The following is a 14,809-nucleotide window of genomic DNA, read 5'->3' on the forward strand; positions in this document are numbered from 1 at the left end:
TTTAATCACACAGAACATTGCATCATGTAGGTCATGCTGAACTTGTCAGCAACCTTTCCCTAGTCTCCAACAGTTTTTGTCCTGTAGATCGACATTCTTATAGTTCTTCTTCTTCTGCAATGTGCCATATTTGTTCCCAATTTCACACTTCACTTATACTGTTGTCTCCTTGGCCTTTACAGAGTATGTTAATTCCCCAGGTACACATTTATTATCTCTACTTCTTTGGATGTGTGTCAGGTATATCATATGGAGTGTGTGTGTGTGTGTGTGTGTGCATATGTGTGTGTGTATGTGTGTGTTTGATGAGGGGATTATCCCGTTGACTTTTTAAATTAATTTATTTAGCCAAAAATTTATTCACCCTGTTTAAAACTCAAAAGCTAGGGAAGAGTTTACAATGAAGACATTCCTTCCCACCTCTATTCTTCAACTACTCAGTTCTCTTCCCTGCAGGCAAATTAATATCATTAGTGGTTTTTTGTGTGAGATCCTTCCAGAGGTCTTTCCACAGATAAGCAAATTAAATCAGTGGCTTTCAAATCATGCTCTGGTAGCTTAGGTGGCAACACAGGTCACAGACTCTAGGTAGTTCTATTTCATTACCTCCTAAAACATGTTTATTGTATAGCCCTGTTTTATTTACAGGGCTAAACATTTTAATAAGGTGATCATTAAAAGATGAGTTCTGGCATTAGAGTTTTGTAGTCACTCTTCTACACCCCTCATTCTATAATGAAATAATATGCAATATTATTCTATACCCCTCATTCTAAAATTAAAACATATACAATATAACATCATTATTATATATAGGTGTTGGGACAAAAACATACAGAACCAAATTTGGTAAATGGTCATGTTTTGGAAAATCACTCAATGACTGTATATGTGATAGTGTAAACTATGAGTGTGACAAGATAATTAAGGGTGAGTTTCCACAACTCATATCTCACTCACCAACTGAAAAAAATGGCAGGTCTTTTTGTTACTGGGGTCCTGGCCATATGACCCAGTGCTCTGGGATGAAACACATCCATTAAGAGCAAACAACATAATACATACAGTATTAGAAAACTGAACTGACCTAAGTTTGGCTAAAACGGAGGAGAAAGGAATTCTGTCTGTCTCTCTGCATAACTCACAGCAATGTTGCACTTGTAGAAAGATTAAGGAAATGTCATGAAATTTGCTTATGCAGGTACTGTTTGTTTTTCCCCTGGGAGCTGGGCACTTAGGACTTGGCACTTGGGATCCTACCCAACTTCACTCCTATTTTGTGATTTCCTAGCCCTGCCCTAGCTAATTGCCACTCCCTTTACACCATATACAACCTTAGGTTTGCTTTCCTAAAACTTGAGTTCTGACAAATTCTGCTGGACACTGGGGGTTGACGGTGAGTAAAAGAAATGGTGTGGCTACAGAAATAAGTAGAGGAGCAGAGCTTCTACAAAACTGAGAAAGAATCTTTTGAGATGAAGTAATATAGCACTGTTGCTAATGGCTATAGTGCTACTAGGAATAAGCTAGGTGACTGCTATTAGTGGATTCTCATTGCTTTATACTAGCTCTGAACACAAAAATAAAATAAATTCTCATTTCCTTAGTGCGACCCAGAAGTGAGAGTCTCCAAAGAATGAACTGGAAAAAAATAAAAAATATAATCATAAATAGCATGCATTTTTAAAAATTAAAGCTACATGAAGGCAAGGATCTCTTAATATATTGGTGCCACAAGCCTTTGTATATGTCAAAGAAGGAAAATCTTGGCTACACTTTGCTCCCAGAATGGTAGAATGCAGACACCGTGTGGTAAATAAAATTCTAGCCAGATTAAAAAAAAGAAGAAGAAGAAAAATCTCCAGTAGGGCCAGGAATATGACCTAGTGGCAAGAGTGCTTACCTTGTATACATGAAGACCCCGGTTCGATTTCCCAGCACCACATATATAGAAAACGGCCAGAAGTGGCGCTGTGGCTCAAGTGTCAGAGTGCTAGCCTTGAGTAAAAAGAAGTCAGATATAGTGCTCAGGCCCTGAGGTAAGCTCCAGGGATGGCAAAAAAAAAAAAAAAAAAAAAAAAAGAAAGAAAGAAAGAAAGAAAGAAAAGAAAAATCTCTAGTAATGTTTAAGATTGAATTATCTAGCTACTCAATAGAGAAAATTTTGGAATCAGATCGAACTGGATTTAAACTTGTCTTCAGTTATCACTAACACTGTGTCCTTGTGCAAGTAACCAGAGCCCGTCTTCATCAAATGAACTTTTGACAATACATTTGAGACACTGAAGTCCACAAAACAAAATTTCATGGAGAAGTTATTGCTTACATGCAATTTTAAAAATATAATTTCAACAGTTCCAGTATCATTAGAATAAATAGTCCTAAATTGACTACTTTGACAATCATCATTAAAATATGTGTATGTGTGTGTGTGTGTATAACACACTCAGTTAAATACTAAAAGAAGTATCACAATCACATGATGAATGGGTTGAGTATAACCAATTGTCTGTCTACACTACTGACATATATCCATAGTCACTACTTACTCCATATAAAATATCTTACCTCCTTAATTATCCTGTTTAAGTAATTTAATTGTCTTGAAAAGCTCCTACTGGAAAAATCTGGGAGTCTGAATGTAAATCCAATTAGTGACAGTGATTGATTAAAACCCATTGAATAAAAAAGGAATCCATGAGTTCATACTGATTTAAATAAATGAATAAATAAATTAGAATAAAATAAAGGCTCTATAGTAGAATGCTGATGAGGAAACATAAGAAACTGTGGAATTAGAAAGTAACTGATGAATATAATAACAATTGAGTATGATAAGTAGCATCAATGAATGCTATGCCTAATATAAGTAAGTATGATAAGGAAGACATATGTAGAATCTTTAAATACTTCCTCAAAGTAGAAAGCAAAAGTTTATGATGAAGAGTGCTAACGGATATGATTTAAACCATCAAAATTAACATCAACAATCACTGGGCAAAAAAGTAAAACTAAAAAGCCACCTGGAAAGTAAGTACCCAAATGCTCATCAAAAACAATGGGGACATGAGGCTGGGATGTAGCTTGTGGTAGAATGCTTTCCTAGCTTGCACAAAACCCTTGGTTTGATCCTCAGCACCATAAATATAAGAGGGTTAATTAACAAATGGATTCACTAATTAATTAATTGATTAATCTAAAAATATCAGGAGCATGAAAAGCAAGGGCAGACTGAAGAATTAACTATTCTTGATTAAAAATAACTAGAGACTATGTGAAGTGTGAAGTTTTTTGGACTATGGAGAATATATTCTTGCCAGAAATAATGTTAGGACAGTGAATACAAATATGAAGACTATAGATTACATAGTAGTTTGGACTAGTTTGGATTACATGGTTTTGTAATCCTAGCTACTCAGGAGGCTGAGATCTGTAGGATCCAAAGTTCAAGGTCAACCAGAACAGAAATATTTATTAGACTCTATCTCCAAAATAACAAGCAATATATCAGGGCTGGAGTTGTTGTTTCATCTGTAGATCACTAGGCTACCAAACAAGCTGAGCAAGCAGAGGCCCTGAGTTCAAATCTCAGTAACACACACACACACACACACACACACACACACACACACACACACACACACACACGGCCAGTATTCTTACCCTGAGCTTACCAAGACAAGCACTCTACATTTAAGCCAGAGCTCCAATTCAATTTTTTTAGTATTAATTGGAAATAGGAGTCTCACAGACCTTCCTTGCCCAAGCTGGTTTCAAACCAGAATTCTCAGATTTCAGACTCCTCAGTAGCTAGTATTACAGATGTGAGCAACTGGAATTCTTGTTTTTACAATTAGGATTTGTTATGTAGAAAACAGGCACTTATATATTCACATATAAGGCACTGGTTTCGCAACTTTGTGTCAAATTATTAGAAACAATAGAGAGACAAAAGAGACAAAATAATAGGAAATTTCTCTGTGACTGAAGAAATCTGAGTGATAACTATATGACAGTCATTTGTACTATTTCTATAACTTTTCTATAAAATTACTTCAAGATATGAAAATTACCTTTTCAATAGCCTAAAATGCTACTACAATTACAATGAATCTAAAATCCATGCTAGCAAAAAAGGGAAAATATGATATTCATTAGCAATTGATATATGACAGAAGCACTGATACTTGATCACATGCTTCCATTTTAAAGGACAAAATGGACTCGAATCTGAAATAAAATTCTTTACTATAGACAGTATAATTAATTTCAGATGAGATATGCAATAGCTTCTGTGGCCAAATAAATTATTTGCCTCAGTTATCCTCAAATAAATTACAAGAGTTGTTTATCTGTATAACAGATATGTATTAACAAAATGCCAGGGTTTCAACTTGAGAAAATAACAGTATAAAATCACAAATCAGGATAGATAAAATTCCTAAAATAACTATGTACTTGTAACTATATTTCTCAATTTTCCTTCCTAAAATGTTAAACAAAACAGAAATAGATGTGTTTGATTTCTGAGTTTAAAAAGTTGCATTTTAAATTATGTTTGTAACCAAAATTAGGTCAGTAAAGTAAACAAAAGGATATGCAACACTTAGACTAAAGACTAACTAGGTTCAATATTTGTTTTCTACTTCATAAAGGGATTATTAATGACATAGTAAGTTCAGTGGAGAGTTTGTGCTCATTCTTCCAGTCATTGATGGGCTAACTGAATTCCTACCATTTGCCATGCATCAATGTTCCAGAATACAATGATAATATGACAGTTTCTGTTTTTCAGGAATTATTATAAGATGTTGTCAGTTATCAAACAATGTTGACAGCAATTTCATATTTCTATGTATCGAAATATGGTATAATATATTCATAGCAAGTATATGAGTGTTAGTTTCCTCACTTGCTAAATTGGTCCTATAATAGTTAACTTTTAGTGAGCAGCATGAAAAACAAACTGAATAAATTATACAAAATGCTTGTTAAATAGGTGCTTAATAAATAAACTAGTATAAAAGATGCCATATGATCTTTTGTTGCTTTCTAGTAATATTGATTTCAAATACATCAGTGATATATTCATAAATATGTGTAATTCCCTATAAAAATCCATTTTGGAATTTTATTTTAGGTCTGAGACTGGGATTCAAATTCAGTACCTGATACTTTTGGTGATTGGAAAGCAATCTACCAACTGAATTATGCTTCTAAAACCTTGAAATTATTGACTTATTTCAATTTTATTTATATCTACAATACAAAATTTAGTAGGAACTCCTTGAGTGAGTAGGACAGAAGGGTCACTGTTGCTTCTATCAATTTAGCATTCTTATGTTTTTTTACTTTTTCAGGTCAAGGCCTTACCCCAAAATGCTGGTGATGCAAAGGTGAATATCGTCCAGTACTTATTCACAAAAACTTCACCATCTAGAAACTATATATTGTGAGCACATAAAAAGGCATGCAATGTGAAACCAAAAAAAAATATGGTTTGGGTACAGAAAAGTTAGCTATCCACAGAAAATCAGGAAAGGCTCCTCACCAATAACCCACTCCAACTTCATCCTTGAGTTAGACAGCTCTGCAAACAAATACCCAAGAAAATCAACCTAATAGTCAATAGATTTATTTTGGCTCACAATTTCATAGGTTACAAAATACATGGTCAACTTGATGCATTATTTCTAGGCCCTAGCCAGGCAGACCATTCTAGTGAGGGGTTGGAAAAGTGAAGGAACAAAGTTGATGGCCAGGAAACAGAGAGAAGACTGGGGTAAAATTCAGCCTTCAATGACATGTTCCAGGTAGTGTCCACTTCTGAAGACTTCCAGAAACCCCAAATATTGCCTCCTTCTGGGAACCAAGATGTCAATGTGTGCACTTTGTGGGGTAACAATTCATATCCAAGCCATAATTGCCCTTAAATAAATAGGTATCATCATTAGCTTCTCTAAATTCTATGTAAATGCAATGTAAATAAATTACTATGTTATATAACTCCAATGCTAGCAAATGTATATAAAACTTATATTTACCTCGACAATAAGTTGATATTGTTTCCTGTCTACATAACCTCGCCACCATTTTTGAATAACTGTTGCTGTTCTGTTTAAATACCTGCGATTAAAAAATGTTCATTAGCATAATTTCATTGAAACATAATGTCTCTTACGTATTTGCTTAAACATCCTCTTATCAAAGCCAAGTTCCCTGTATTTTTAAGAGATTAGGAGTGTTTCTGAGATAGAACAATTCACTTCTAGAAAGATGAAAAACACAGATAATGATTTATTGTTTCTTTGGGGTTGTAATTAAATGCTATTATTTATTATTTATTTAACTAATGTTATGTTAGGACTACATGCAGAACATGGTGACTTTTTGAGAAATAAGCCATGTTTATGGATTTACATCATGACAAATACTTTAAAAATTCTTCAATACTTAAAAATAATAAAAAGTTTTTCTCTTCACTATTTTCTTATATTCTCAGTCTGTCCAAGCCAATAGTCTCCTTGCCTGATGAATTAAAAAAAGTATCTTTTCTGCCACTTTTTTGGTTTAAGAGCCCAAAGAGAAGCCTCATCTTCCTCTTGAAATTTGCACACTTGGTTTCTACTAGATAGTAATTAAGTATTATAAAGTGTGATTCTTAGGCTGCTGAATTCTATAAGTATAGTTCTCTACCTTATCAAAGATAGTATTTCTTTTTCAGAAGAAAGGAAAATAGAGGGAATGTTGGGGGCAATAAAGTAAATTCAGAAGGAATTAAGAACCCTTTGCATAACTAGAATGACATCACTTGGGCATGGTTTGGTTTGGTCTGTCAACTTTTGGCAATTAGAATAACTTCTTTCACACCCCTGCTTTTCTTACCTGCAGAGAACTCACTGTTATAAAGATAGCCCAGTCATTGTCACTTCCTATGAAATTTGGGGAAAAGAATCTGATCCATGCACATTCAAGATATTGAGAACTGTTCAAAGGACACATATGGCCAATATAATTTAGGTTTTAATTTTTTAAAAATGGTCAGAAGTCCTACATATTTCCTTTAAAAGATTTCACCCAATTTGATAACCTCATTATGAATAAATTAACCAGAAACAAGCACTCCTTAAACTAATTGCATTTTCTTAGGAACAAATTCCATCTTAAAGCTGAAATAGGCATGACAAAATCCATGTACCTGATAAATGCTCGAACTTGACATCCTCGAAACCAGCTCTGGATTTTAACTGCTGCATCATTCTCCCGTTTTCTAAATTCATTTACATTACTAAAAAAATTAGCAAATATGTCATTAGTATCTAACAAAAGTTTATGACAAGTCAACCTGTTAACCTTAATTTTTAATTTCTTCTAAAATGATAATTATAATTGAAATGTCACCTTAAATAAAATTAAAACACCAAATTAAAACATTCCAACAAACATGAGCTATATTTTCAAACTTAACCTTTCTCTGAGAAGCCATGAGCTTTCAACAGCTTTACTTTTTAATTTTTATAATCACCTATTTTGCAACTAATTAATTTGCCAGTAATTTTATTAGAAAATGAAAATGCAATGTTATTTTGTCATTATTTTAAAAACATAATTGTTTGTACTGTTTAAAATGCCACTTTGCATATATAATGCAAGACAAAGTGTTTGCATATTTAACTTGGACATCAGTAAAATGAATTGCCTCTAACTAAAATGAATCTATCACAGAGAAGCTTTTCTGTCTAGAAGGCTCAGAATGTCCATTTTAGTCATGGGAGGCAGCGCATTCTCAGATTTTACTGAATTATAACAAGAAAAAGTTTAGTCAAAACAAATCTCTATCCTATTTTTATGGTAGTGTTATTCTCTCTCCCCGTTTGTTGCTAATAAGTACTATTGTGTAGGCTAACTACCATTGATCTACCTTTTCTATCTTTTTTCTCTTAGAATACTAGTTACTACAGTTAGAAATTTTTTTTGTTAATGAATAGTAGAAAAAATAGAGATTTGTTTCTTGTTGAAAAATTCTCTCAGTATTGTGCCTTTCTGGAAAGGTCACTTTTGGTTTTCATAATGTGAGATTAAGCACATATATTTCATGCAAATATTCAATAGGTATTTTAAATAAAAACACACCTACTGATAAATTTTTTACTTCTTATACTAATACTTCTTATACAATTTTGGGGCAATGCAATAGATGTTGTCTGTGACAAAGACAATGGGACAAGGCCTTTACAAGTCCTTAGCTATGTAGCTCATGCTTTTATTGAAATCAAGATTCCCTCTTTGGCCTGTTGTGAGTCTGGAGTAAATAACCAAATCCAGCATGTCCCGAACACATTAAATACTAGTGCCTTATATTAAATATAATTATTTCAGAACTATGAAATGATAATCCCTTTGACAGAAAGATGCCAGTTCAGAAAAAGTATGGTGAAATACCAAAATTTACATCTTGAATAAATGGCCGAGCTAAGATTGAATTCTAGGTAATCTGGCTTTAGAAGCTGGGAACATTTTAAGGGCCTGGGTGCCGTCCCTCAGCTTCTTTGCTCAAGGCTGATGCACTACCATTTGAGACATAGCTCCAACTTGGCTTTTGGTGGGCAACTGAAGATAAGCATCTCCAGGACTTTCCTGCCTAGGCTGCCAATCCTCAGATCTCAGTAGCTTTGATTACAGGTGTGGGCCATTGCTGTCCAGAAGAGAACAGAGGGAGAGACTGCTGCAAAAATAAGCTTAAGAGCTAACACAAACAAAATATTAAGCAATAAAACAATAAGTAAAACAAATAAATATATATCCTTATATTACATTTTTAACCCCATGAAAGTCAATTTTGGCTTAGCTCCAGAACAGAGATGATTAAGAGTGAATTTCTAAAATGTGCCATATATATATATATATATACATATATATATACCTTATTATTACATAAGCTGAGAATACAATAAAGAAGAAGGCTACAGATTTTGTGCTATAATCAATTAGGGAAAAAAATAAAGTAACAATCTTATTGAAAAGCAGCAAAAGACAGACAACCCAGAAGAGAATTCTTGAAAGAATAGGAACAAGCTTAAATAATAGCCTGTAGTATACCTACAAAATTGAATACAGTTTTATCCTTATAAAAATATTTAAATAAACCAATATGTCTGAACATGGACAGATAAAACATTATAATGTGAGAAAAATAGGAGGATATATTGTAGCATTTTGTATTTTTACTTTACAAAAAGCATTTAAAATTATATACATGTCAGTGCTTTCATAAGAAAAGTTTGATTCTGTACAGAGGAAATTATTAAAAGTGGTTATCTTTAGAGAATGAAATCCGGAAAGATAAATTGACTTTATTAAGTTCTGAATTCATTACTTTACTATATAATAGTCATGTAATACATTTATAATTAAAAAGAAAAAAGAAATAAACTACTATATTTTAGAACGCACTGAATTACTTTTGAAGTTTAAGGAAAGGAGACTTATCTGAGCCCAACTCTTAAGAATGTTGTCCTTTAATGTAATATGAGCCACGGCCTAGTTAGAACAGAAGGAAGCATATTAGCTTTGTAGAAACCCTCCTTCAACCCCTAACTATACCACTGATAGGTGAATTAGTTTGTGCAATTTTTTTCACCCAAAATTTACTTTCTTCTTTAAAATTTCAATATGGTATATCATAGGCATATTTGCTTATAAAGAGCTTAGAATTCATATATCATACAGAACCTCAAAGAAAGGTATTACTGAGATAGAAGCAATGACCACTGCCTATGTTACCAGTATTCAGGAACAGGAGGATTACTGAGGTCAGCCTAGGAATATGAATCCAAGAGCTCAAGTTCAGCTTAAGTAGCACAGTAAGACTTAATTTCAAAGATACATCCACAAATACTTTTTGACAACAGGGTAATATTTATATTGTACTATCATGCAATGTTAAGTATCTCCGTGGGTTTTGTGGGAAAAGCAGTATTTTGCTAATATCTTACAAAAACATCTATTTATTATATATAAACTCTTCAATATTGCATGCTTCTCCAAATACACACACACACACACGTAAAAGATTCCAAACTAATTGAGCTAAAAAACAATATCAATGATAAAAATACATCAAAAGTGAAAAAATATATAGAAAGCAAATATCTGGAGATTTTAGAAAAAAAATCATGAAAAACATAGAAGGGGGACCAAAAGAAACATCTGAATAGGTTCTCAAAGAACAGGCAACTATCTCGATCTGTGTACCTAAAATATCTGGTTGGAATACTCAAGTATCTAAAATTCAATATATACAAAAGAACTCTTTCCTCTTTCACACATGCACCTCCATTTTATTACAATAGGAGCTTCTTTTCTGATTTTTCTTATCTTGTGAACAGCAATATTTTCTACTTAGTAGCTTACATGAGAGATTGTGAAGCAGTTAGTTGTCTGTTTTAGTTCAGTCATATTTATTTAAGCAGTAACAAAAGTCTTATTTCCCATGTGATCTTTCCATTCTATTCTCCAATCTATTGTATGAATGAATGATCTTTGAAAACATAAATCTAATTAGACACGTTCTTTTTGTCTTGAAACCTTTTACTGATAGCCTATAGGACATTTCAAGTCTCCTAAGTAAGTCTAAAGCTCTCACAGTGTCAAAGGCCTGCCAGTTATGACCTGGTCCAAATCGCCCCTATCCTCTTTTAACACTTCCTCCTTTGGTAGGGTCATTTGGGTCCATTAGTTCCCTGAGTAGACCATCAGACCACAACTAAGTTACCCCTCTCTGTGAAATTATTTTTCCAACTACAACTTCAAGAACACTTTACCTCTATACCACTCAAATTCTTCTTTTGCATGCTAATGTTAATATTTTTATTTTTCAATGCAACACTCACATATTATTAATATCTTTATTCTCAGAGAGTTGAGCAAATGTTATGAAAGGAAAAAGCGGGAGGGAGAGAGAAGTAAAGAAAGGAACACATGTCAAATAACTGAAGAAATCAAGGAATAAGACCTTAGTATTAAATGTTTTGGACATAACATTAAGGAATGTGTAACTCTGTAAATATTATCATTGTAACAGAAAGTGGAACTGCACATCCTCAAAGTTCAGCAATTTCTGGCTCATAAAAATTTAGAGTGAAAGACATGAAATACAAAACAATGAAATGACATCCAATTGTTATACACACCACATATACTACAATGTCCCAGAACTTAACAGAAAGACATCAAGAAGGAAGACTAATTTTGTCTGGTTTCAGGGTTTCAGGATCTTTTCATTTTGCTTCCAAAGTCTTATTATAGACAGTCACAAGAGGAAACAAATTAAAAAAGTCATTGATACGAAATATAGCGGAGATACAGCAACACAATGTTCAGTCCAGCAGGCAGCTCAAAGAAAACAGGCTTCAAAGACAAGGTTATTTATCAGAAATAATTTGAAGTAAATTTAATGAAAATGAGATGACACTATTTCTTATGACAATTGAATGTTTAGTTACCATTAGCATGCAAGGTATCTACTAACTAGATTTCCACATTCTAATATGATCCATTGCAATTGCTGAAGATATTGCCTTTTCTTCCCCACAATAATCAACAACATGCTGCCTTTACAAAGGAATTATGAGTAGAGTATACAGTTCCACTTTTTACTCCTTTTTAAATAATCTATTAGTTATTATATTGGCTATTAATATGTTATGAAGTTACCATCTACTTATAAGTGTCATGAGAAATGCAGAAGATAAGCAATCAAACTCACTGTTTTCAGTTTGTTTTTTAATCTCTCCTGGTGACACTGGTCAAGGGGAAAATTAATATCTTTTTGGAGTGCTGGCATTAATGTATATAAATATAAGAACATATATTAATAAGAACTATATATCACAATGAAAGGGAACACTAAAAATTAATTAGTAGCTAACTTACTGCTAAGCCTTAACTTATGTGTTCAGATCTGATTTCTATACACATTCTTCTTTTTTTAACTGCTACATGAAATTTAAAGATACTGTGGTTATCACTAGGATGCTGAACACTCACACAATATGTCATGAACTGCTAGACATTTTATGTTTAACATGAAAAATGTGGGTAACACTTTATTTTAATGGTATAATAATTAGTTCCAAATTACAATGAAAATCCTATAGCAGTGAATAAAATATGACATCTACATGAATTTGAAATAAATTTATTATGATCAGTATTATCACAATGAATACTAAATGAATTAATAATGATGAAAGACTGAAAGTATTACCAGCAATGTAATAAAAATCAAGAAAAAAACGCAGAAGTTCCCAGTCACTTTATCATCAACTAGAAATAAGTACTATAACCCTGGATATCACTACATTCTTAGTGTCATGAGTGGTCAAAATTAACTGACAATAAATAGAAAATATAAAGAGAATTTGTGGCTTAATATCATTCCAGTAATATGCAAAAATGCCTTTTCATATAAAACACTGTTCTTATTTTAACTTATGTATATTAGCTATGTATAAATACTAGATTAAAAATACAATACTCCTTTTTCATTACTGGATGCGTGTAACTACTTTAAGAAACTAGAATACCATTCCAGTATTCATGGCCTTGTATCATCAGAAATGTTGATGTGCAAAATGATTGCTGGGGATATAATCCATTAGGTTTTTAGTATTTTGTACCCAATAAAGTGAGATACTTCACTTAATCTATTTTCCCCTCTGAATACCACTCACGTGCCAAATAAGAAGCACTCAATGTCAAGAAATAGGACTTTAGAACTATCACCTACTTTTTGTCTTCCACTAACTCCTCATTGTTTCTTCTCAGCTCAATGAATAAAGATGGCAAATATGCATGAGATCATTAAGTAGAAATTATCATAGTTCCTTATTTTAAATTTTTTGTCATCTTCTTCCTTCTCACTTAATTTCCTGAACAAATTAAGTCCTAAAACCATTGACAACAGGCAAATAAAGTATGTGGTTTGTTGCATAGAGGTGTAGGGTAAGAGAGTTCCTCATAGGACAGGCTGCCACAATCTGAGCTGAATTGGACAGTGTTCCATGAAGAGAAGGCTTGACTTGGGGAGGTCAGAGAAGGTAAAGAGAGGGTCTATATGTGAAGTAGTCACAACGGATAATCAGAAATGGATCAAATAAATAGATATAACAAAAATAACAGGGACAAGATTTTGTTGTTTGCTGGTTTTTACTGTTACTGTAGGAGTAGGAGAGAAGCCAGGTATGGTATTTCAAATCTAGTGTCCCAAATAGTTTTGGGAGGCTGGGGGCAAAGGGTGGTTATTTGTTTATTTGAGTTCAAAATTTCAGAACTAGGGCCACATGGAAAGATTGTCTTTCAGAAAGAAGAAGAGGAGGAAGAAAAACTAGAATGGATCTTAAGGTGCTGAATTAAGAGTTGTCAATGAGAACTCATGGGTTTTAATAGATGTATGACTGACATAATAAATATGTAAAATGTGTATAACATAGAAACACAGACACACACACAGACACACACACACACAGACACACAGACACACAGACACACACACAGACACACACACAGACACACACACACACACACACACACACACACACACACACACACCCTAGCTCTGTTCACTGTCAGGTTCCAAGAGCTGCAACACCCAATAGGAATGTAGTTTCACTAAAAGGAAAAAAAAAATCTCTGTGGAAGAATGATGGATCAAAACGGGAAAAGTACAGATGAACCTGAACTATTTTCTTGTGTCAGAAAGCAAAGAAGTGTTACATCGATCAAGACAGAAGAAATTCTGGAATCTCTCCCCTGGTCAAATCTGGGGCATTGGAAGCATGAAAGAAGTAAGGATAATGCTTTTAATTCATGAACAAAATAGGAAACTACAAGCCTACACTGTGAGAATTGGATGAAGAACATGAAATACACATAGTGTCAAAGGACCTACTTCAAAGAGACCATTAATTACACGTGAAACCAAAGAATATTCCAGGGCAGAGTCTAGCGGACATCACTTTAGGTGATCTAATTGGGTGCCATCACTAATGGGATACCATGATGTCGTATCTAGCAGGAAAACCATACATTTCTAGCATTAAAAAGTATATGATATTCCTGAAAATAATGCATAAATCATTTCTAATCCTGAAGAAAATAAAAAAGTCCAATTTAAGGATCTGATCTATAATCTTCAAAATAAGGGATCTAGAACCTTCAAAAGTGTCAAAGTCATAAAAATAAAAGATTGAAAAGGTTTTCAAATTCAGGATAACTGAAAGAGCTAGGTTCCAGTAACTCATACCTATAATCATAGATATTCAGGAGGCTGAGATATGAGGATTGTGGTTCAATGCTAGCCAATCACAAAAAAGTCTGGGATTCTATCAAACTAACCAACAGAAAGCTGGAAATAGAGCTGTGGCTCAAGTATAGGATACAACCCTTGAATCACAGCTAAGAAAAAGCATTCTGGCCCTGAATTCAAGCCCTAGTACCAGCACATATACACAAAAGGAGAGAGATAAGCAGAAAATTTGCTGAAAATATTATTGGTACATTCCAGGTTTCTATTTAGGTTCTGATTAAGTTGTTCATCCAAAAACCATTAAGGATAATAGTAAAGCCTGAACGGGGTCTGAGGGTTAGATGGTAGAAATAAGTTCATGTTAGTTTCAGACAGTCCTATACAGGGTTTCTATAATTGTCTCTGTAGAATTTCTAGCCCTCTTTCTCTACAACTTATTCCTCGACCTTCCCTTACATATATTTTCCTTTCCATCTAAGTAAATTAAAAAGATTTCTAGTG

The 14,809-nt window shown here is 33.3% G+C and overlaps 1 protein-coding gene across 3 annotated transcripts in view; it reads right to left on the reverse strand.

Moving 5' to 3' along the window:
- Spata17 (spermatogenesis associated 17) overlaps nt 1-14,809 on the reverse strand; it is a 134,739-nt gene that overhangs the window by 117,056 nt on the left and 2,874 nt on the right. For 2 of the 3 annotated variants that reach the window (XM_048357762.1, XM_048357764.1), the window contains exons 2-3: nt 7,199-7,288; nt 6,045-6,126 (exon numbers count right to left, since the gene is read on the reverse strand). In XM_048357762.1, coding sequence (XP_048213719.1) covers nt 6,045-6,126; nt 7,199-7,288 — 172 coding nt within the window. The remainder of the gene's footprint in view (nt 1-6,044; nt 6,127-7,198; nt 7,289-14,809) is intronic. The other variant, XM_048357763.1, reaches the window with a different exon arrangement.

Source organism: Perognathus longimembris, chromosome 11 (genome assembly GCF_023159225.1).
Source record: "Perognathus longimembris pacificus isolate PPM17 chromosome 11, ASM2315922v1, whole genome shotgun sequence".
NCBI classification, from domain to species: Eukaryota; Metazoa; Chordata; class Mammalia; order Rodentia; family Heteromyidae; genus Perognathus; species Perognathus longimembris.